The sequence below is a fragment of the Anabrus simplex genome, chromosome 14 (assembly GCF_040414725.1).
Source record: "Anabrus simplex isolate iqAnaSimp1 chromosome 14, ASM4041472v1, whole genome shotgun sequence".
In the NCBI taxonomy this organism is placed as follows: Eukaryota; Metazoa; Arthropoda; class Insecta; order Orthoptera; family Tettigoniidae; genus Anabrus; species Anabrus simplex.
Window position 1 is genome coordinate 65,951,217 of NC_090278.1, and position 25,691 is coordinate 65,976,907.

General features: G+C 40.9%; 1 protein-coding gene across 1 annotated transcript in view; it reads right to left on the reverse strand.

The window, feature by feature from the left end:
* Window positions 1–2,359: 2,359 nt before the first annotated feature.
* LOC136885447 (uncharacterized) overlaps window positions 2,360–25,691 on the reverse strand; it is a 57,525-nt gene continuing 34,193 nt past the window's right edge. The window contains exons 5-6 of the mRNA XM_068230288.1: window positions 19,896–20,624; window positions 2,360–8,891 (exon numbers count right to left, since the gene is read on the reverse strand). Coding sequence (XP_068086389.1) covers window positions 8,002–8,891; window positions 19,896–20,624 — 1,619 coding nt within the window. The 3' untranslated portion in view covers window positions 2,360–8,001. The remainder of the gene's footprint in view (window positions 8,892–19,895; window positions 20,625–25,691) is intronic.

Consider the following 25,691-nt stretch of genomic DNA (forward strand, 5'->3'; position numbering starts at 1 on the left):
CAACGCCCTTGACCTCTTTCGGGAAGAGTACATCTTTGCATTAACTCAAAAGATGCCCTGCAGCGGCACATGAGGGAAGACTTATGTTAAACTTTAAAACATTGTTGGGATAAGTGTGATGTCTTTGGAAGTACTGGAGAGGTAAGGAAGTACCTCATCCAGCACCGGCAAAGCTGCTGGTACTGTTGTAGTAGAGCTGAAAATTTTATCTTTGCTTATAACTTGTAATACACTGACTGACAGAGCAAATCCAACACCAAGAAGGAGTGGTCAGAACTTTATGCCAATTGCAGGGTAGACTGACGTCACTGAGGTATGCTCATGATGTGAAATGCGCCGCTGTGCTGCGCACGTAGCAAACGATAAATGGGACACGGCGTTGGCGAATGGCCCACTTCGTACCGTGATTTCTCAGCCGACAGTCATTGTAGAACGTGTTGTCGTGTGCCACAGGACACGTGTATAGCTACGAATGCCAGGCCGCCGTCAACGGAGGCATTTCCAGCAGACAGACGACTTTACGAGGGGTATGGTGATCGGGCTGAGAAGGGCAGGTTGGTCGCTTCGTCAAATCACAGCCGATACCCATAGGGATGTGTCCACGGTGCAGCGCCTGTGGCGAAGATGGTTGGTGCAGGGACATGTGGCACGTGCGAGGGGTCCAGGCGCAGCCCGAGTGACGTCAGCACGCGAGGATCGGCGCATCCGCCGCCAAGCGGTGGCAGCCCCGCACGCTACGTCATCCGCCATTCTTCAGCATGTGCAAGACACCCTGGCTGTTCCAATATCAACCAGAACAATTTCCCGTTGATTGGTTGAAGGAGGCCTGCACTCCCGGCGTCTGCTCAGAAGACTACCATTGACTCCACAGCATAGACGTGCACGCCTGGCATGGTGCCGGGCTAGAGCGACTTGGATGAGGGAATGGCGGAATGTCGTGTTCTCCGATGAGTCACGCTTCTGTTCTGTCAGTGATAGCCACCGCAGACGAGTGTGGCGTCGGCGTGGAGAAAGGTCAAATCCGGCAGTAAATGTGGAGCGCCCTACCGCTAGACAATGCGGCATCATGGTTTGGGGCGCTATTGCGTATGATTCCACGTCACCTCTAGTGCGTATTCAAGGCACGTTAAATGCCCACCGCTACGTGCAGCATGTGCTGCGGCCGGTGGCACTCCCGTACCTTCAGGGGCTGCCCAATGCTTTGTTTCAGCAGGATAATGCCCACCCACACACTGCTCGAATCTCCCAACAGGCTCTACGAGGTGTACAGATGCTTCCGTGGCCAGCGTACTCTCTGGATCTCTCACCAATCGAACACGTGTGGGATCTCATTGGACGCCGTTTGCAAACTCTGCCCCAGCCTCGTACGGACGACCAACTGTGGCAAATGGTTGACAGAGAATGGAGAACCATCCCTCAGGACACCATCCGCACTCTTATTGACTCTGTACCTCGACGTGTTTCTGCGTGCATCGCCGCTCGCGGTGGTCCTACATCCTACTGAGTCGATGCCATGCGCATTGTGTAACCTGGATATCGGTTTGAAATAAACATCAATTATTCGTCCGTGCCGTCTCTGTTTTTTCCCCAACTTTCATCCCTTTCGAACCACTCCTTCTTGGTGTTGCATTTGCTCTGTCAGTCAGTGTACATTTATTTTTTCCGTTTCTGCTTTCATGTGATGGAATGTCAATTACTAGATAATAGGTATGTATACCCAACTCTTGTCCCGTTTCTCTGTGGAGTCAGGTGTGAAGTGAGATGGATCTTCATAATGTTTTTTTTCCTGACCTAAACATCATCAGAGGAGTTAATGAGATTAAATATAATAATAATAATAATAATAATAATAATAATAATAATAATAATAATAATAATAATAATAATAATAATAATGGCAATTGGCCTCTGGAGAGGTCCGGTGCAGGTCTTTTGATATGACGCCATATAGGTGATCTGTGAGGATGGGGGGCCTGACTGAACCCAGGATCCCTTGAACCAAAAGCCAATCACTTAGCCATGGAGGGAGACATGAAATGAAATGAATGACACGATAAATGATAGCAGGAAGGGAGACGGTAAGACCTGGTACTGCTGCATAGCCAACTCATGTTGAACAGCACCAAGGGGTCTGCTCAAGGCTTAACATCTCCATCCGACGGACGAATCACCATCAATAGCGTCATATGCCCTCACTGTGGAGAGGTTTGGAATTGAATTCAAGCCTTTGGCATGCAATTTAATGATTAGAAATTGTACTCCACTACTTTTCCTACCCTACCAGCCAATATTCTGATGGCGAAATAAATTATTTCAACCAACGGGCCTCGAACCGGATAACCATGGTGTCAAAACACATAGACATATAATGATCATGGCCACCAGGCAGGCAGCAATTACTAGAAAGTAACGACTACAACTTTATTTCAAGAAGTAAATTACAAGTAGAGATTATTTTTGTAAAAAGTAATGATTACAAGTAAAATTTACTAAGAATGTAATCAGTACAAGTAATCTGATTACTTTACCTTAATTACTTTGCAACTCTGATTACGAGGACTAACAAGAAAATATGTACAAAATTTCATATTGGCCTAAATCAGATCAGTCTCTTCCCCCACACTTTGGTAACAAACGAACAGATGACAAAAATTTTGGTATTGGTGAAAGCTTCCTCTCGATTAAAACAAACAGACAGTTACTTCAATATTATTTTTTGTTAATTATTATTGATTTATTAATGTCCATACATTACAGCCTAACAATACTGTCATTCATCACAAATTGGCATGTGGTGTTTGGGTAACTTGTATAGAAACAACCAGCTTCATTCTGTAAATAAGGGATTTCACTCTCATCTTATGGTCATGTAGGTTTTGCCCCTTAAAACAATGCTCAGGCCCAGTTCCTTCAACAAATGTTAAGTGTTAACATTGCTGTTAAGGAGACTTAACTCATAATCTAACAAAATGGCCATCTCATCAAGAATTGTTAACTCTAACAAATGGTTAATACTTGTGTTAAAGTAACATGGCAGCAGCCCTGTGTTAAACCTCTTAACAACTGTTAGGCCCAGTTTCTCCAACTCTGTGTTAAATTTTACTTAGGAAATGTTAACTAACAACTGTTATTAATTTAACACTTTGGTTAAAAGTGCCCTGTTTCACGAACACATTTCCAACATTTGTTATCAAACAATTGTTAAAGACAAATTAACACATTTCCGTGAGATTTCTGAACGTTTTTGGCAGTGAGCGTCTTTTGTTTCATTACCTAAAGCGCTCCTAGCGGTATGTTGGAATAGTATTTTGTCACACATGGTTGACATTATTATAAGTTATGGTTAGCGGAGACCACTAAGACGTAAACATGTGTAGTAAGAGGCAACAAAAGCAATATTATGATGAACGCAGGACAAATGCTTTATAAATTTTAATTTGAAAGTATACGATTGTGCTTGAAAAATGAAAGAATGGACTGCTATATCACAACATTCAATATTATTCTTATATGAGTGCAAACTAAGGCTCCTACATCACCGGGTAAATGTGATAATTGATATGTTTTGAATGATTTTAGGGCATTGTTTTACTGCGGGGAAAATAATGCAATGCTTGTTAATTCTTGTCTTGCACTCGTGAACAGTCGCCTACAATTATACGAAAAGTGTCTCAAGCATTATATCTAACAGACCCTGAGGTCAACCGATTTCAACGAGCTTCAATGTACCTGTGGGGGGACACTCAACAGTAAATCGTGTACCGGTATAAGGGTTTAGGTCTATACGCTTTCGTTTTCGAAAAAATTGAGGTCAAATGTCATGACACAGGAACCGCTTCGGAAAAAGTGGAGGGGATAGAACGCTAAAAGGTGAACAAATTTTACTTAAACATGTCAGGTCCGCAACCTAATCATTTCTGAACAGTTGATGAATCCCCGATTCCAATTTAATGCATATATACTTGTGAGTTATTTCACAGTCAAACCGAGCTGTGGCCTAGTGGGCACTGTACTTATCTGCGAACCTCGTTGACGTGAAATCGAGTCTCGTCGCAGCTATAATTCTTGTACAAAATAAATAAATATTTGAGGGAATGTGAAGATAAAAATGGGAACAAAATATGCAAAATTGCAGTACACTTAATTTTCTACCTGTAATTAACATACTGGTAGGCCTAAACGTTTTCACAGTTACTGCAGGATCTCTCTCTCTGTGTACATTTGAGGTAAAAAATAAAGTTCACCGGAGTTTGCCTAATATTTTCATTTGCATTTTTACCTTCACATTCCCTCAAATAATAATTTCATGTGTATAAAAAAATACAGATGCGGCGGGACTCGAACTCACGTCGTTGCGGTTCATAGACAAATACGGTGACCACTCGTCCACTGCAACACTTGTGTATGTTGCAACCCTTATACATGAGTTACCGTTGAGTGTCCCCCAACAGGTACATCAATTAGTTCGTTGAAATCGATTGGACGCAGGGTCTGACCTCTCCTTATAAAAACTATTAACTGCTGCTGCACTGGAGACACTGATAAGTTTCAATCTGTTGGAAACATCAACCTATTTTCAATTTCTTCTAGTACCGGTACTTTGTTCATTATGGGTTTGGTAATTAGATATCCTTGTAGAAATCTTCCTTCTGACAACTCTAAAAAGACGTTTTTCTTAGTATGGGTCAACCTTCGCCTTCTTCAGTTTATAGTCTTCATACAGCAGTGAAGCTTTAAACTTACTTACTCTACATGCCTCCATTTTGACATTTTAGCAGTTGTTAAGAGGTTTAACACAGGGCTGCTGCCAAGTAAATTTAACACAAGTATTAACAATTTGTTAGAGTTAACAATTCTTGATGAGACGACCATTTTGTTAAATTATGTGTTAAGTCTTCTTAACAGCAGTGTTAACACTTAACATTTGTTGAAGAAACTGGGCCTTAAAATATCAAAATGGTAGCATGTAAAGGATGTAAGTTTGAAGTTTTACTCCTGTATGAAGACAATTTACACTGACTGACAGAGCAAATGCAACACCAAGAAGGAGTGGTCAGAACTTTATGCCAATTGCAGGGTAGACTGACGTCACTGAGGTATGCTCATGATGTGAAATGCGCCGCTGTGCTGCGCACGTAGCGAACGATAAATGGGACGCGGCGTTGGCGAATGGCCCACTTCGTACCGTGATATCTCAGCCGACAGTCATTGTAGAACGTGTTGTCGTGTGCCACAGGACACGTGTATAGCTAAGAATGCCAGGCCGCCGTCAACGGAGGCATTTCCAGCAGATAGACGACTTTACGAGGGGTATGGTGATCGGGCTGAGAAGGGCAGGTTGGTCGCTTCGTCAAATCGCAGCCGATACCCATAGGGATGTGTCCACGGTGCAGCGCCTGTGGCGAAGATGGTTGGCGCAGGGACATGTGGCACGTGCGAGGGGTCCAGGCGCAGCCCGAGTGACGTCAGCACGCGAGGATCGGCGCATCCGCCGCCAAGCGGTGGCAGCCCCGCACGCCACGTCAACCGCTATTCTTCAGCATGTGCAAGACACCCTGGCTGTTCCAATATCGACCAGAACAATTTCCCGTCGATTGGTTGAAGGAGGCCTGCACTCCCGGCGTCCGCTCAGAAGACTACCATTGACTCCACAGCATAGACGTGCACGCGTGGCAGGGTGCCGGGCTAGAGCGACTTGGATGAGGAAATGGCGGAACGTCGTGTTCTCCGATGAGTCACGCTTCTGTTCTGTCAGTGATAGTCACCGCAGAGGAGTGTGGCGTCGGCGTGGAGAAAGGTCAAATCCGGCAGTAACTGTGGAGCGCCCTACCGCTAGATAACGCGGCAGCATGGTTTGGGGCGCTATTGCGTATGATTCCACGTCATCTCTAGTGCGTATTCAAGGCACGCTAAATGCCCACCGCTACGTGCAGCATGTGCTGCGGCCGGTGGCACTCCCGTACCTTCAGGGGCTGCCCAATGCTCTGTTTCAGCAGGATAATGTCCGCCCACACTGCTCGCATCTCCCAACAGGCTCTACGAGGTGTACAGATGCTTCCATGGCCAGCGTACTCTCCGGATCTCTCACCAATCGAACACGTGTGGGATCTCATTGGATGCTGTTTGCAAACTCTGCCCCAGCCTCGTACGGACGACCAACTGTGGCAAATGGTTGACAGAGAATGGAGAACCATCCCTCAGGACACCATCCGCACTCTTATTGACTCTGTACCTCGACGTGTTTCTGCGTGCATCGCCGCTCGCGGTGGTCCTACATCCTACTGAGTCGATGCCGTGCGCATTGTGTAACCTGCATATCGGTTTGAAATAAACATCAATTATTCATCCGTGCCGTCTCTGTTTTTTCCCCAACTTTCATCCCTTTCGAACCACTCCTTCTTGGTGTTGCATTTGCTCTGTCAGTCAGTGTATAAACTGGAGAAGGCAAAGGACGACCCGTACTAAGGCAAAACGACTTTTTAAAGTTGTCAGAAGAAAGATTTCTACAAAGATATCCAATTACCAAAGCCATAATGACCAAGGTACTGGAAGAAATTAAAAATAGGTTAGAATTTCCAACAGACTGAAACTTGTCAGTGTCTCCAGTGCAGCAGTTGCTTATAGATTTTGCAAGGAGAGCTCAGACCCTGCGTCCAATAGATTTAAACGAGCTTAATGTAACTGTGGAGAGGACACATGTATAAGGGTTTAGGTCAATACACTTTCATTTTTGAAAAAATAGAGAATAAATGTCATGAGGTAGGATCTACTTTGGACCAAGTAGAGGTGATAGAACACTGAAAGGCGAACACATTTTACTTAAACATGTCAGGTCTGCAACCTAATAATTTCCGAAAAATTGATGAATCCCCAGTTACAATGCAATGCATATATAATTGGAGTTACATCACAGTCGAGTGGAGTGTGGCCGAGTGGTCATCGTATCTGTCTACAAACCGCGATGACGTGAATTTGAGTCCTGCCGAAGCTATACTTTTTTTAGAAATTAAATTATTATTTAAGGGAACGTGAAGGTAAAAATGCAAATAAAAATACCGGTATTAGGCAAACTGAAGTGAACATTATTTTCTTCCTCAAATTAATATATATATACACAGAGAGAGATCCAGCAGTAACTGTGAGAACATTTAGGGCTATATTAATTTTAGGTAGAAAATAAAGTGTACTTTTCATGTAATTATAGGCAAATATGTTTACGAGTGCAAGACAAGAATTCTGCAATGAATTCCTGCTGCCATTGTAGCATTAACAAGGCATTACATTATTTTCCCCACAATAAAAGAATGCCTGATAATCATTCAAGACATATCGCTGATCACATTTTCCTGCTTATATAGGAGCCTTACATTGAACTCATATAAGAATAGGCTATATCAAATGTTGTGATGTAACAGTCTGATCTTTCATTTTTTAAGCACACTTGCATACTTTCAAATTAAAACTATAACAACATTTGTCTCGCATTCATCATAATAATGCTTCTGTTGCCTCTTACTTGACATGTTTACGTCTTAGTAGTCTCAGCTAACCATAACCTATAATAATGTCAACCATGTGTGATAAAATCTATTTCAACATACAACTAGGAGCGCTTTATGCAAAGAAACAAAAGACGTTCACTTCCAAATGCGTTCAGAAATCTCACGGAAATGTCTTAATTTGCCTTTAACAGTTATTTTGTAACAAATGTTGGAAATGTGTTCGTGAAACAGGGTACTTTTAACCAAAGTGTTAAGTTAACAATTGTTAGTTAACATTTGTTAAGTCAAATTTAACACAGAGTTGAAGAAACCGGGCCTGAAATGAAGAAACCAGGGCTCACTGTCAGTCTGTATTTTCAACATAATAAGATAGAGTGAAACAGATTGAATAGGAAAAGTGATGAAAGAAAACTGGGCACAAAGGAGTGAAAGAAATGTCAGATTTAGCAAAGAGTTGTCACAGTTTGTGACTCTCTGAATAAAGAGTCTTAAGATTTTACTATAAATCAAGTTCACTACTGAGAATCACAGTAATTGCAATGGCTTTGTTTCTGATGACTTTTGGAAGTGCATTCTTCATCTTGACAAAGAGGAACGATGAAATGCCGTCTTCTCCACCTTCGACGTAGATCCTTTGTAAGTCATTGTAGGTTATTCCAGCTATAGCCATCTTCTTTGCCCTATTCTTCATAAAAGGAAACTTCCTCTTTAGTAGTCTTGCCTCTCTCTCTATCTGATACTGATGTTCTAAGCTGAAGAGATAACAGAAATGTTGTTTGAATACTTCTGGTTGAACTTTGGCATGTTTCATTAGCTTTTCCAAATTTATTGCATCAACTATAGCATTGTGACTACCTGCTGAGATTTCTTTACCCAGGTTGTCTTGCACAAGTTCCTGTAGCACGTAATCCTTGCCAATTTTCTCTCTTCCAGGAAATATATTTCTGCTCAGAGGATATGTATTTATTACACCTGCGCAAACTTTCCTAAACTCTTCCATAAGTAAAAGTTCTGACAAGTCACGGAACATTAGGAAATATTCATTGTGTATGTCATGTATGACCAATACAGCACTGTTGTTTGCACTTTGGAGGAACTTCAAGAAGTCTTTCCAAACATCCATCTTCGACACAGTTTCAACTCTCTCTCCTCTGAGGTAAAGAATACCATCTTTCTTAGATAATCCAGTTAGTTTTGCAACTGATTTCGGAATTTTCTCCTCGGGGCACACGTATTTTGAAAAGCATTTCTCCGCAAAATAAGCCCCTATTTGACAAACTTCCGAGCTTGTTGCTTTCAAGACAAAGTACACCAAAGTATGCTCAGAAAAGTGACGACTTCCTCTGGGGTTCTCATGGCTGTCCTTGGTTGACATCTTGTTAACTGAAACTGATTAAAGAGATGAATTATATTATTATTACATAAGTCACCATAGGACCATAAAAATTGAACAGCTAAATAAATAATGAGGATCCATGGAATCTATCATTTCCAAGGATATACAATACATGCCAATATACACTACCTTTTAAATACAATACCTCTTTCAAATTATGGCTAGGTCATTCATATATTCTATCTGCAACTCATAGTATTTGTAACTAAAGTTTTAACATGGACAAGAATGGGTTTTCGGGAACTTGTTAAGTCAGGAAAAAGAAAAGTCATAGTTGAGTCAGATAATTATAATCAGCTCAACATTTGAAGTCCCCAGTGTGTAGCTTATGAAGTACATCAAGTGTCGTTTGTTGGTGTAGTGGATATTTAAGTCACCCCTCGTTACTGTCAGAGAAATCAAAAAGGGATCATTACTGGCTTTCGTGGCAGTATTTATGACAAAGTGTAGTTTGTGAAATGTCTGAATGCTGCTTTGGTCAACATAATTCATGAGTGGACAAATCGCAAATACCTAAGATGAAAACTACGGAGAAACCAATGCCACGAATATGAGAAGAGAATTTATGCTACGAAGGTGTGTGGGGGCTGACCACCATGCTACGGTGGAGCAGTTCACTTTCAAAATTAACCAAGGAGCTACCAGATGTATGTGTAAGACTACAGTTCAGCGAACCTTGCTGTGAAAATAATTTTAAAGTGAACGTCTGTTTGCTGTACGTTTGTGGAAAGGGCTTCTCTTTTCTTTTGCTAGTGGCTTTACGTCGCACCAACACAGATAGGTCATATGGCAACAATGGGATAGGAAAGAGCTAGATGTGGAAAGGAAGCGGCTGTGGCCTTAATTAAGGTACAGCCCCAGCATTTGCCTCGTGTGAAAATGGGAAACCACAGAAAACCATCTTCAGGGCTGCCAACAGTGAGATTCGAACCCACTATTTCCTGGATGCAAGCTCACAGCTGTGCGACCCTAACTGCATGGTCAACTCGCCTGGTAGGGCTTCATTTTGTAACTTGACTTCCGTTGATTGGTGAAGGGGTGCATTTTCCGGTGAATCCTGCTTTCTACTTCATGACAGTGTACCAGTCGTGAAACAGCGGTGGAGAGAGAACCCTTCAGCCATTACTCAATCAATCAATCTGCATTTACAGCTCACCCACATGGCCGATTCCTTATCACATGTTTACGAAGTCCACTCTTAAACAATATCCAAGTAGTTTGAAATGTATCAAACATCTCCCTTGGTAAATTATTCCAATCCCTAATTCCTATTCAGTTATAATGCTTCCTAAGTAACAGAAAAGTTGCAATTGTTCTACTTTGAAATCATCAGAAATTTCCTATTCTTATGTTTGTAGTAGTTCCCCTGCCATCTTTGCTCAAACTAAGATTTTCATTTGTTTTTTACTGATATTAAGTTTGTAGTGTTTCAGTGTATCAAGAAGAACGTTCAACATTCTGCTTAATTCCTTCTCAGTGTCGCTACAATGGAAATGTTATCAGCAAATCTAATACTGTGGATTCTCTTCCCATTTCCTTAGTCTTTTCCTTTAAAATACATATTGCTTCTTCAATAAACAAGTTGAAAAGGTATGGTGAGAGTGGACAACCCTGCCTCGCCCCTTTCATAATACTTGCCATTCTTGTACATCCATTCACCACTACATTTGTACACTGGTTCTTGTAAATTTTCCAGATGAGCCTCCTATCTTTCCAGTCAATTCCTACTTTCTTCATACACTTAAATAGTTGCCAGTTTATCACGTCAAAAGCTCCTTCCAAGTCAATGGATGCTATAAACACTTTTCTGTTCATATCTAACCTTCTTTCTAGTATCATTCTTAATGCAGGGATTGCTTCTCTTGTTCCTTTGCCTTGTCTAAAACCAAAGTGATCCTCATCTATGTACTGCTCTATCTTAAATTTTATCCTGTACTTTGTTATATTTCAGAGTACATTTGAGGCATGGGATACAACTAAGCTCGTTCTATGATTACTAAATTCCGTAGCATTTCCTGTTTAGGGGACAGTGTTTGGTCTGCTTTTACTAAAATCGTCTGGAATCTCTCCTGTTTTGTAACACAATGCAATTACATTAAAAAGATAATCCTTCAAGTCTGAGCGAACATTTTTCAAAAGCTCTGCAGTTATATTATCAGTACCTGCTGCCTTTCTCTCTTTTAAGCTTGACAGACCTTTCTCAGATTCCTGCCTGGTTATTGGAGAACCCATTTTATCACTGTCTTCATCTGTTATCGCTTCCAGTACTCCATTTGCGTCTCTGATTTCTTTATCGCTGTACTGTTCTTCTTTATATTCTCTCCAATGTTCACATACATCTTCATTATCCACCAGTAAATTTCCATCCTTGTCCTTCTGCAGGGTGGAATTTGTTTTAGGTTTGTACTGTAGGTTTTTAATTTTATGATATGCCTGATCCTGTCTTCCATGTCTCATATCATTTTCAATATCTTCAGCTACTTCTTTTACCCACTTTTTTTTTAAAATGCTATTTGTTCGGGGCGTCGACCTAGAAAGATCTTTTGCCCCTACTTGCACCATATGTGAGGAACCTGCATGTATTTTGTAAATGGCGGAAGTGTAAAGTTGAATGTGAGGAAATGAACGTCAAGGACGACACAAACACCCAGTTCCCAGGCCAGGGATATTAATAATTTACAATTAAAAACCCTGACCCGGCCGGGAATCGACCCCAGGGCCACCGGGTGACAGGCAGACGCGTTGCTCCCTACACCGTAAGTTTCCATCCTTGTCCTTCAGCAGGGTGGATTTTGTTTTAGGTTTGTATGCATTTACTTGTGATCTGATTTTTTATTCTTTTAGTCTTCCCATTTATATTCTTTCCTCACTTTATTCCGCTCTTCTATAAATCAAAGAAATCAAAAGAAGAATAGCTCTTGCTAAATAGGCCTTTCAAAATAAAAGAAGTCTTTTAACAAATATTCCTCAAGTTTGAAAACAAGAAAGGCTTTTGTAAAATCCTTTGTCTGGAATGTAATACTTTACAGTTGTGAGAGCTGGACTATTGGAAAAAAAAGAAAGAGATTTGGAGGAAAATGATGAGACATGAAAGACAAAAAAAAAAAAAAAAAAAGATGAATCAAGATGTTCTAAAGGAAGTCAATGAGCAATGGAGACTGATAAAGGATATGGAAAGAAGGCAGTTAAAAACTTGTAGCTCATATCCTGGGACATAATGACTTAGACGGAAAAATACTAGGAAAGAAAGGAAGAGGAAGACCAAGGAAGACATACTTGATGGGGTGTAAAGACTACAAGGAAGTGAAGAGAACAGCAGGACTGAGAGGAGAACGGTTGCAGTAACAAGGATTATGTATATATGTTCAGTCCGTCAGCGATGCCGCTGGTGGGATCCTCAACAGCTCTGCCATCAGCTGTCATAGATGGCCTAGGCATTACTGAAGAGGTGTACTAGGGAAATGAGGAGTGAGGTAGTTTCCCGTTGCTTTCCTCACCGAGCCAGAGTTGCTATTACATATCAGTCTGCCAAGCCCACTGAAATGCAAGCACCAACCGATTCTATGAGCAATATTTTCACACCATTCATAACAGGGACTGGCTGTAGAAGGAATGGCATTACTAGCATCACTCATACCTTAGTCACTTTCATTTTGTCAAAGTCAAGGATAAAGCTGAGACAGATCAATGAAAGTAACAAAATTGCTCTAGCCTATACCAGAAGACACAGTGCACTGTAAATACTAGGTCCCGCCAGCAAAGGCACAGTACAAACATATAATACAAAATTTTTGAAGTGAGTGATTACACACACAAATTTACTAAATTGGGAGAAAAGGAAGAAAATATTCTTAAATTTTTTTCTAAAATAAACTGCAGAAACTTACAAAATTCACTCAAACAACAGATCTTGTGAAATATCCTTACGTAGTAATCGTAGTGAGAACATGAATATAATGTACATGTTTTGAGTTAACGTTGATTTTTCATGAACAGTGCAGATGTCAGAAAAAGATAGCAACATCACTAGATATGGAGTATGAGTAAAAATAATAACAATGGCAATAAACTAAAAATAATAATAAAATAACAAAAATAAAGATAAAATAAATCGCAGGACTGAATTGTTGAATGCACCGTTGTACATTGATTGATTAAAAGAGACAATGTTATATATATCCCACTCTGGCGAGTCTAGTGTCAGACCTAAGACAAAACGCTGGTTAATAGAGCAAACGCCTGAAAAGCCTTACATCTGATATGTTTTTGACATGCTCTATTGGTGAAAAATATCTAATTCCCTCCATGGAAATTTAGAATTTTCCATTCAGAATTGCTAGGCGGGCAATAATTCCATTGTGGAGATTTATCTCCCGTATGCAGTTATCAGACTGTGCCTCATATATAGGCTTCTGATAAGCTCACCTGCATAAACCCAGCGTCAGTGGGTAGGGTCTGACGCATCCCACTCTGACAAGTCTAGTGTCAGAACCTAAGACGAAACACTGGTTAATAGAGCAAACGCCTGAAAAGCCTTACATCTGATATGTTTTTGACATGCTCTATTGGTGAAAAATATCTAATTCCCTCCATGGAAATTTAGAATTTTCCATTCGGAATTGCTAGGCGGGCAATAATTCCATTGTGGAGATTTATCTCCCGTATGCAGTTATCAGACTGTGCCTCATATATAGGCTTCTGATAAGCTCACCTGCATAAACCCAGTGTCAGTGGGTAGGGTCTGACGCATCCCACTCTGACAAGTCTAGTGTCAGACCGAAGACGAAACACTGGTTAATAGAGCAAACGCCTGAAAAGCCTTACATCTGATATGTTTTTGACATGCTCTATTGGTGAAAAATATCTAATTCCCTCCATGGAAATTTAGAATTTTCCATTCGGAATTGCTAGGCGGGCAATAATTCCATTGTGGAGATTTATCTCCCGTATGCAGTTATCAGACTGTGCCTCATATATAGGCTTCTGATAAGCTCACCTGCATAAACCCAGTGTCAGTGGGTAGGGTCTGACGCATCCCACTCTGACGAGTCTAGTGTTAGACCTAAGACGAAACGCTGGTTAATAGATCAAACGCCTGAAAAGCCTTACATCTGATATGTTTTTGACATGCTCTATTGGTGAAAAATATCTAATTCCCTCCATGGAAATTTAGAATTTTCCATTCGGAATTGCTAGGCGGGCAATAATTCCATTGTGGAGATTTATCTCCCGTATGCAGTTATCAGACTATGCCTCATATATAGGCTTCTGATAAGCTCACCTGCATACACCCAGCGTCAGTGGGTAGGGTCTGACGCATCCCACTCTGACGAGTCTAGTGTCAGACCTAAGACGAAACGCTGGTTAATAGAGCAAACGCCTGAAAAGCCTTACATCTGATATGTTACTTGATACTGGCCGCACTTAAGCGACTGCAGCTATCGAGCTCGGTGAAAAATAACAAAAAGTAAACTTCTGTTGTTCTCAGTTCAATACGGACACAAGAAGAAATTCATAAATTTAAATAAAAAAGTTAAAAATAAATGTGCTGGGGGCTTCAAGGCTTACAACAAATCGTCACTTTCAGGTGACCAACTATACACACTTGTGTGATTGACTGTATCAAACATGAAGAACTAAAACAAACATGCTAGATTCCCGGGAGGTACCCAATCCACCCCCATTCATGACGGGGCACCTATGACTTCATGTGACCCAGTCAGGACTGAAAGAAAAAGGAACATCACATAGCTAGCTACAATCAATATTAACTCCCTGATCAAGACCAGGAAACTTAAACACACCCTTGAAATCCTGAAAGACAAGAACATCAGCATTGCAGCCTTACAAGAGACTAGGTTCCCAGATGAAGATGCCATGGATTCTCTAGAATTTATAAGGGAAAGCCTGGTAAGACAGTCATGATGAATGTACCCTTCCGGGGGACAGGGTTCGCAGTACACCACAAACTAGATGCTAGCATACTTGGCTTCTCTTCGCCCAATGACAGAACTTCAGTACTATCCTTCAGGTCTAGCAATAGGGGATACTCTCTGGTTAACTTCCATGCTCCTACCAATGATTGTAACAAGAAAAACCCAGAGACTACAGATCAGTATTGGGACACCCTTGAGGAAACCCTAGACCACATCCCACATCATCATATGACAATACTGCTAGGAGATTTCATCGCTCAGATTGGGAAAGAATAGAAATACCCGAAGATTGCAGGAAGATACCCCGCCCTTAAGAGAACCAACAAGAATGGGGAACGGCTAATCAGTCTGTGCACCAAGTATGGATTACTCTTGAAGTCTACGGCTTTTAAACGCCTACCTAGGAAGGTCATGACACGGCGCAGCCCAAATAGCATGATGGGCGAGTTCCAAATTGACCAAGTAGCAGTAGACAAGAAGCACCACTGCAACATTATGAACGTGAAGGTTTTACGAGGCGCCAACATAGACTCCGATCATTACTTGTCCATGGTTAAGATGAATCTGAAACCACTGTATAAGACCAAGGAAATGCTTATGAAGGAAAAGAAGATTCCTAGGTTTGATATCACCAAACTTAAAGAAGACAATGCAAGTTACCAAGAGAGTCTGAACCAACACATCAATAGGATTAACACCACTACAAAATGGGACCCACCAGAAGACAATCCCCAACAGAGCTAAAAGAAACAAGCACCCATGGTGTTACTCATATGCTATAGGAGCCAGGCGACTAGCATGACTCAAATGGAACCATCATGAAAACAAAGCCAACCTACAAGCCGAGGAGGATTTTGGAAGAAACAACTCTAGAGACGGCCCAGTTCACACCCCAAACTTTACACCTCCAGAGAACAGATGGATCACCGTGCCTCAATGATGATGACTGCATCTAGACCCTAGCTGATTATTTCCAAGGACTTTTGAATGCTGAAGAACCTGTGCAGCATCTCCCAGTTCAGGAACCAGCTAACCTGGACACCAAAGACATCCCTCATCCCACCTATGAAGAAGTAAAGGAGACCATTCAACTTCTCAAGAACAACATAACAGAAATGTGGAATAGTAGCAGAAATGTTGAAACAAGCTGGTGAGCAAACATTCAGGCACATACACCAAGTAATCCTGGACATATGGGCTAAGGAAAGGCTCCCAGATGATTGGACATCAGCCATTATCCATCCAATCCACAAGAAGGGAAGCAAAACAGATCCCAGCAACTATAGAGGAATATCACTCCTTGCAGTATCGTATAAAGCTTTTTCCAAGATTCTGGAATGGCACATAACAAGACAACTGGATAAAGAATTAGGAGAATATCAAGCAGGGTTCAGAACTGCAAGGTTTTGTGCTGAACAGATACAAAATCTGAAGACTATCCTTCAATACAGCAAGAAAAGATGCCAACAGTGGGTAGCTAGCTATCTTTGTCAACTTTCAGAAGGCATATGACTTCGTGGATAGAATCACACTCTTCAACACCTTAAGAGAACTGGGACTAAACGAAGAAGTTAATAGGCTGGTGCAAGCCACCCTGCACAACACCACTTCCAAAGTTAAGTTTAGAGGTCAGTTATCAGAGAGCTTCACAATCAAAACAGGGATGAGGCAAGGAGATGGTATCTCATGCATATTATTTAACTGTGTCCTGGAAAAGATCATAAGAGAATGGACCAGGTCATTACCTGAGAACACCGAATTAAGGATGGGGTTTAAAGCAGACAACTTGAGGATTCCATGCCTGGCCTTTGCTAATGACCTTATTTTATTAGCAAACAACATGCATGAGGCCACTATGCAGCTTCAAACACTGCACTCTATAGCAGCTAAAGCGGGTCTCTTGATCAACATTGGAAAGACCGAGTTTATCACCAACATCAAAAATGCCCCTACAACATTGGGAGTCAGTGATACAAAACATGTCAAGAGAGCTAAAAATGTGAAGTACCTCGGAGAGTGGATATCAGAGGACCTAAGTGAAACAATGGCTCTTGAACAAAGGAAAATCAAATTAGACAATGCCTACCATGCCTGCAGAAAACAGTATGCCTCAAAGCATTTATCAAAGAATGTAAAACTGAGACACTAAAAAGACCCCACTGAGAGCCCTGGAAGTATAAGAACGGAAATTCCTGAGAAGAATAATAGAGACTTTTTAAAAACTGCCTCATGCCTGCTTTATGAGCCATATGGTACTGCCTAATAGTCCTGATTTTAATACCTTCCTTTCTTACACATTTCTTTCTTTGCGTTTAGGCCATCTGCGGACCATGGTGTTTGTGTTCTAGTTGTGTTTTTGTCGTCGTCTGCCCCTTTCAGTGTACTGGATTGTGTTCTTAGTGGCCTATGGAACGTGGAACCACCTCTCACCTCCAATGCTGCAATAGCTAGTCCCCTTCATACTCGAAGCAGTGTACGGCATGCTCCCGACAAGCATATAAATGACAGGCCAAGTAAGTAAGTAACACGCATATTCAACTTTTTATAACACAGTCGATAGACATTCTCTAACAGCAAAACCCTTTTCTTTCTTCTGCCTAGATTATCTGACACAGTCCCACAGAATGTGATTACGAAGAGGGGAACATTCACACCTTCGTTAATGGGACATCAAACCCAACAACTTGACCCTGAGCCAAGCTTAAGAAGATTTTAAACTTATTGTTCAAAACACGTGACTTGCGCCTGTCTCATCACACAAGCTCATCAAGATACATGATTATTTATTACCAAACCTCCTACTGACACAAATTTTATAAAATACAGCACCTTTTAACTCAGCATTAAGACGTTTTTAATTTAAAGTAAGTGTGTCAACATTGTAATACTGCAACTGAATGAATGATTATATGAGTGAATATCAAGATCAGAGACATAACAAAATGGTGAACATTTTAGACTTTCAAACTACTCTTTCAAGCATATTTTATTACCACAAAACATCATCGCAATTTAGCATTAGTAATTCGTAATTAGCATAAGTAAAAAATGAAAATTCACAACCTGTTTCCAGTCATTTGAGCGGGTCAGGAATGGAATGAATGAAGCCTCCATATAGCGGCGAGGATAGGAATTGTGCCGGCTGCCGAAGCCTATTGCACTCCTCTGGGTCAATGATTAATGACTGACAGATGAAATGATATTGGAGTGTGTTGCTGGAATGAAAGATGACAGAGAAAACCAGAGTACCCAGAGAAAAACCTGTCCTGCCTCCGCTTTGTCCAGCACAAATCTCACATGAAATGAGCGGGATTTGAACCACGGAACCCAGCGGTGAGAGGCCGGCGTGCTGCGTCCTGAGCCACGGAGGCTTCTAATTAGCACAAAAACTGTAATGTTTTAAATATTATATATTGTTTTTATTAAGACAAAGGTTCTTCAGTAGCTGAAGATGACCCATACATAGGGTCGAAACCAGTAATGTTATGTAAAAATATTTTAAGTACCTCATAATAAATAAATGTATTGATTAGGTGGAAAGTTCCTATCTTTATATTTGCGAGTGTGTGAATGGCATAGACTGTGCTTTTCTGGTTAGCATAGTGTAATTCTACTAAATTATAACATAATATATCTGCACAAAAGTGTTTTAGGTGTGGTTAAGTCCAAGAGAGAGCTGTGCGCCCTAACTTCGCCATGTGAAAGAAGACAAGTAAATAAATACTGAAAGCAGTCAATGAATAGGACGGTCGAATCCAATCATTTACAGTGAACTATAGCCTACTTTATTAAAGTGATTAAAACATGACTGTTACAAGCATGAAGAAGAAGACAGTGATAGGGCAATTGCCAAGGGTTCAAAAATTCAATATGTATAGTCACAAGAGAAGTGTAAGTTTAAAGGCAAATAAATGGGCTTCCAGAGTTCAGTATACATCCCTTTACTTTTCTCATGCTTCCCTTACCAGTTTCAATTTTAGTCCATGTTTGCAGCTATTCATGGTTCACTCTTGATTCACCCTAAGACAATAAAAAATTATGATCTTCCATTTAAGCCAGAAATAATATAAAACTGGATGCATACTTTTTAATTATATAACAATCAGAATGTTCATGCCCATTTCAAAATCAAATTCAAAACCTTATCAGCTTAAATCTTAACAGGCAATATTATTCAGATTGTTGGTCTGTGTTATGTCCAATACTATGACCTGCCATAAGTGAGTTTTAAATAAGACTGTTATTGCACTATTTCCACTGGAGAGTGTGAGAGAATGTCAAAAATTGTTCACAAAACACATTTCAACACAGAACATTACTTTCAATACTTGTCACTAGACAAGCATCCTATGTAATGCATGCGCTGGCAACTTTGTCACTTAACTGCCAATAGGATTCAGCCCAGTCACCATTTTCTTTACTCCTGCCATGTCTTGTCTGAAATAAAAACTATTGGAGTAAATTTACAACATTCATTGTCTATGTATATTCATTATTATTATTATTATTATTATTATTATTATTATTATTATTTTCAACAGCATCTGTATACATTATACTGACATCCCTCAAGGATGTCCATTAGTATTTCCAATCTATAGAACATCTTATAACAGAGATGGATCAACCTTTTCCCCACTGAAAACTGACTGAAGTTTTGGTATTGATGAGGGGTTATTTCACGTTGATGCGTTAGATATGCCACCGAAGTGGGTTTGATTTACTACTGCAAGGAAACTGTCCTTTAGCATACTGGTGCCACCGAAGCAACAGTTGTGGACTAGAACAAGTCTCAGGTAGACCCCAAGGCACCGGACTCCCTGATGAGAGGTTAGCCTTGACCAAAATAATCAACAGACAGAAGATCACCATTAGTCTTTCCCAGTGAGATTAGGAAAGAGTAAGGCTTGATCAAGAGAGGTTAGATAGGAAAAGTGATGAAAGGGGACGGGACAGAGGTATGTGAAATAACTGCCATATTCAGTAAGAGCTTCATGGACACTACAAGACCCTCACAATTTATTGATCTCTGAGTAAACAATCAAAGAATTTAGAACATACCTTGTTTGCTGATATCCAGAGTAATTGCACTGGTTTCTTTTCTCTTGCATTTTGCTTTTGCAGATTTCATCCTGCCATCCTCATACCAACATCCTAATGTGGAAATAGAAATAAAATGTTGTTGGAATATTTCTGGTTCAACTTTGGCATGTTTCATTAGCTTTTCCAAATTTACTGCATCAGCTGTGGCTTTGTAATAACCTGATGAGTTTTCTTCACCCAGTATATCCTGCACAAGTTCTTTCAGTTTGTAATTCTTTCCAATTTCCTTTCTTTTAGGAAATATACTTCTGCATAGTCGAAGTGTATCTATCACTCCTGCACAAATCTTTCTAAACTCTTCCATCAGTGACAGTCTTGACAACTCACGGAACAGTACGCCATATTGACCATCATGCATTGCCAATACAACACTGTTATTAGCAGTATGGAGGAACTTTAAAAAGTCTTTCCAAGCATCCTCCTTTGACACAGTTTCAACTCGCTCTCCTTCAAGATAAAGAATACCATCTTTCTTAGTTAGCTTTGCAGCACTAGACGAAAATCCTCTATGGGGGCATATGTATCTTGAGAAGCTGCTCTCTCCAAAATGAGCCCCTATTTCACATACTTCCGAGCGTTTTCCTGAACTTGTTGCCACAAATTCGAAGTACACCATTGTATGATCAGAAAAGTGACTTCCTTTAGGATTCTCATTGTTTTGAAGGCTGTCCATGGCTATCATCTTCCCTGTAATTAATTAAAGATAATTATTATACATGCGCCTTAGAAATGATACAGAAAATAATGTAGGTACCATAAAAAGGACAAATTTTGAGACTACCAATTATTTACAAAATTGTGATCTTTTTTTACCTAATTTTTTTATTGTTAAAATGGGCTATTTATTGAAAACTAATGACAGTGGTAACAATGAAAATATATTTTTCGAACTTAGCAATGAAATATAAGCCACCGAAAAGTTCTTGTTTTAAAATCCCGAGTATACTCGTTATATTTTTTACGGGTTCTAAAATAAATAACACAACAATAAACAGATGGCAAGTAATACAACATGACACTCAATACTGTTCATATGTTTGTGGCTGTGTGAAATGCCCTAAAACAAGGATCAACACACAATGCTACATCGGGCGGGAAAGCCGCGAAAACGAACTGCCTGAGTCACTGACATCCACTACGGTTGAGTCAGGGACATCTGTTTGCAAAAATAGGACCCTGAAGTAATAATTTCATAAACATTTGGCGGAAATATTGAGAAACAAAAAGAAATGAGTATATTCAGGCTTTTAAATGAGGTACCGATCAATGAGCGACATTCCCAAGTATACTTGGGATTTTATTTTATATAAATATATAAAACCCCGAGTATACTCGGGCTTTCATGTTAAGAGGTTAAATTTTGCATATCATGAATTTATAAAATATCCCATTATCACTGATAAATCATATGCCATTATTTTACTGGTAGAAGCTTTTAAAAAGATTTCTAAGTACATCTGAAAACGCACTGGTACTGTAAAAATGCCACTTACTCCCAAAAACATACTTTTTATTGCATAATGTGTATTTCTTCTCTGAAAATCAATGGGCAAACGCAGAATCCAAACACGAGTTTAAATTAAGATATATGGTCTAGGATTACAAAAACAAATTTTGTGGGTTTAGAAACACTGTCTTTTTGTATACTATATCACTGTAATCTTCAACAATAATGTAAGACAACAAGATGTGAAATGTTCAAACGGATAGGGAGGGGGGGCGCTGTACTCAGCATGGTGCAGTCAAAGTGGTGGATAAGGAACGTGTTTGGTCTACTGATAGGGCAATTATGAGCATTAAAATATTGGCAAGATGGAGGAGAAATAATACAAAGAGAAAACTAGAAGAGAAATTTGCAGAGGATAAATATTCTACACAGCTGGGATGTACTAAAAAGGACCATACAAAATAGTGGATGGATGAATGAATGGCTAAATTTGTAGAAAACAGGACTCGGAGAATTAGAGTATGTGAAGCATTAAGTAATCCTGTAATGATCAAGACGGGTGTTCCCCAAGGCAGTTTTATTAGACCTTTATGTTTTTATATAATACAGTGTGAGTCTTCTGCCCCTTTGAATACAGTGTTAGACCACACTTCACACACACAATTAATACACATCTTACAAACATCGGGCCATGCCGTTGTGCACATACTATGGATGTTAGTGCATACAAACCGTAGAGCTCTGACAGCTTTGTGCCATGGATTTGGGAGTAGTAGCACTCCTGAGTGAAAACATTAGACATTCACAGTGGCAAATGAAATATTTCTACATGTGGAAGTATGTGTTAGGTGCACGCCAAGCATACTGGTTAAAGTGTATTCTCGGTTGAAACCGGCAGTTAATTCATGCACAGGCGCATAAAGTGCAAGCTGGTTCAAAATGCAGCGGTTTACATACATAGTCCCTTTTAAAAAAACCTAAAGACTTCAATATAAAGCTCAATAGTAACTGCTGGCCACGATGCATACTTCAGTGTGCGGCTTGTATGCTGGTTGATCCCAAGGGTTACCCAAGCTGGACTGGTCTTGGAGTGGAGCCAGACCAATAAGGTATCCCCAAGTTGCCTGAAAGGTTTTATGCTCTTTCCCTTTATTTCTGTTTCTTCCTTTTCTATTCTAAATTTCTTCTGTCTTACAGTCTAGCCAAACTGTCTGCTTTAGGTAATATAAGTTGGTACAGAGTTTTCTTCCTCCCCAATCAAAGTTTCGGGCCGTGGCGAGGTGATGTGTGGCTTCTGGCAGAATAGTCTCTAGTGACCCACCTCCAGATACCAGGCACCCTCTGGAGTATTAAGGTTTACCTTGGCATGTGGGGCTCTGCTGAGGGCACGTGGAATATTCTCCTGGCTGCTCGTGGGAACAGCATGGAATCTGAGTCTTCTGGTGTTACCCAACCAACGATGCCGGCCTTCAAATGGCGTCTTTTAAATGTTCAGTTCTGATGTGCGAATGTTTCAACCGTGTTGACCTGAAGAGCAAGCAAGCATCTGAAGAATGTCTGCCACGATTTCTGGTTGCAACCAGGGCCAATAGACAAAGCTATCTTCCAAAGAACCCGTTCCTGATTAGTAATGTTGTGGAAGGTCTTGTTGGTGAAGTACATGAAATGCGGTAATTGTGGGATGGTGGTGTACTTGTCAAGACTAATATGCTCGTGCAGAGTAGGAAAATCTTGAAAGCTAAAACGTTCAGGCCAGTGCCAGTTACGATCGAGAGTGACAAGTCCCTATCTTTCAGAGGGACTTGATCAAGGCCCCAGATGATGACCTCGTCCGAAGCCTTGCTCGAAGAAGATTTTCCTATGCTATATGCCTTAAGAGGTGTGTCATGTCAGTGACAGTCTCTACGACACAGGGGCTTTTATATTAACTTTTGACCAAGATACACTGCCTGCAGTGGCGTATGCTGGGATTAAGACATGGGCTACTACTAGAATTAGGTTACCTCTTCTGGATGGTTGGTTTAGTGAACATTAAGCTTTCAGCGTTTTGAGCTGCAGCCAGTAGCCAAAGGAGAAGCCTGCTGTGTTGTCACGGCTGTTTTACAGGCTACTGCTCCGGCCTCTGCTACTGCCAATGCTCAACCCCTGATCAGTGGAGATGGTAGCCTAAGGTTTAGCAAATGGAAGTCCGGCTTTGTGGCTAAATGGATAGAGTGTCTGCCTTTGGTCCGATGGCCCCAGTTCAGTTTCCAGAATCAACCCCCTCATACTGTTAATTCCCCTGGCTTGGGGACTGGGTATGTATGATGTCTTCGCCATTCGTTTTATCCCCATTAGGTCAACACCAACCCTGTATAGATGCCATGCCCCATTATTATTATTATTATTATTATTATTATTATTATTAATTATTATTCTTTTACAGCGGTCACACCCATTATTCACTGGTTAATTACCTTCCTCGGAAGATCAGTGGTGGTGTCTGACCCATGAACATGGGTTCGATTACAACCAACAAAAGAAAACACTAAACCTGAAAGATGGCATTTCATTTTAACAGATCTACCAATGAAAATAAAACGATATTGCTCATCTAGCAGCAGCCCTGCAGTCTCTTCCTACAAGGAAGGATGTAGAAGTAAATGGGAGTGAGGAATTCGCACACTCTCTTATCTATATCATTCAGAAGTATGAGGTGAGGAAGTATATACGATGAGTAACGCATGGTTGATAGTTAGCAGTGGTGATCTGACAGACCGAAGCCTAGCACACCTATCCTACGCCGCTCCTCGCTCATATCCGATATCCAGTAGCAAGCCACATGTGGCGAGTCGAGGGGAAAGAGGCGAGAGTCTGAGCTGCGATATCAGTCTCCGATGCCTTGCTCTCAGAAATATGTGCGACGTTTTTTCTCACTGCTTTCAAGTTTTGTAAATGGAACAATGTTTCAGATGCTCACATTACAATGTGCTTTAGACTTCCATCATTCTCAATTGAGATTTGGGCTTCACTGATAGCCTTGGTAGCCCTCAGTATACACCACTGACTGCCTGAACTATAAAGGTACACATGTACACCGTAACTGTTTGGCCATATTTTCCTTCTCCTATGAGGTGCTATACCTGCCAGTGGTTTCAGTGGTTTGGCCACAATTCACCACACTGCCAGGGATCAGCAATATGTGGGGCATGTGGATAAGGGGTGCATGTCGGCGTGGAGTGCACACTGCCATCAGTGTGCATTAACTGCACTGAGGAGCATGCCCCTCGTTCCAAGGAACGTCCTACATTTTAGGAGGAGAAAAAGATCCAAGAGATTAAGATTCAAACTAAACTAATACTTAGCCTTGGAGGAAGTACAAATCAATGACTCCTCCAGAATTCTCCGTCTGCTTTGCAGAGATGGCTGCTAAAGTATGTTATCTCCCACAAATTTTGTACCTTCCGCTCCACCAGCAATTCTGCAACTAACGCCAAAATGTATTCAGCAAGTTACTATCAAGGCCAAGAGTTCACAATTGGTTTAACAAGCAGTAAGTGGATTTTTGTATAATTTATCTGGGAAGGACAGTTCCCAGGCACTTTCGGCTGGAAAATCCTCCTTCGCCAGGCTGGCCCTCCTCCAAAGAGTGGGAAAATGGCAACAAGAGCGAGAGACCCTGACATTCTCTTGACCAATCGCTTTCTGGGTAACACAGTTCTCCCAGGAAGAAGTTCCACCGCTCCAAATCAGAGAGTTCACCATCCATGGAGTGCTCAGTTGCCAAGTCATCCTCTACCAAGGACACAACAGAAACTGAACAACTCATGGTGATGACGACACAATAGACAATGATGATAGAAAATGGGCAATTGGCTAATTTTGTAGTGCTACCAATCCACACAATGGCACTGCTGCAGAGGAACTGCAATAGTTACACTCGTCACCTAGTTGAGATACGTGAACGGATATCCAACTCCACGTAACCATAGTCCGTGTACAGGAATTTGTTTGAGACCTGGACATAACGCGACTATTCCAAAGACAGAGTAGCTGTAGATGGCTGGGCGACTGGGAAAGTTTGTACCGTAGTGCACTCCAACATCTTCAGTGAGGAAGTGCTGCTCTGTACTTAGCTGTACGCAATAGCATTACACGCTTGTTCCTGATAATGAAAATGATGTGCAAGATGTTCTTTCCACTGGATTACGATCTTCACATTCAGCAATTCCAAGATTTGATTGCTCGATTACCCCATCATTTCCTCATGCTGGGAGATGTGATGCCCATAACACCCTCTAGGGTTCTCCATCTTCCTGCCCTACAGG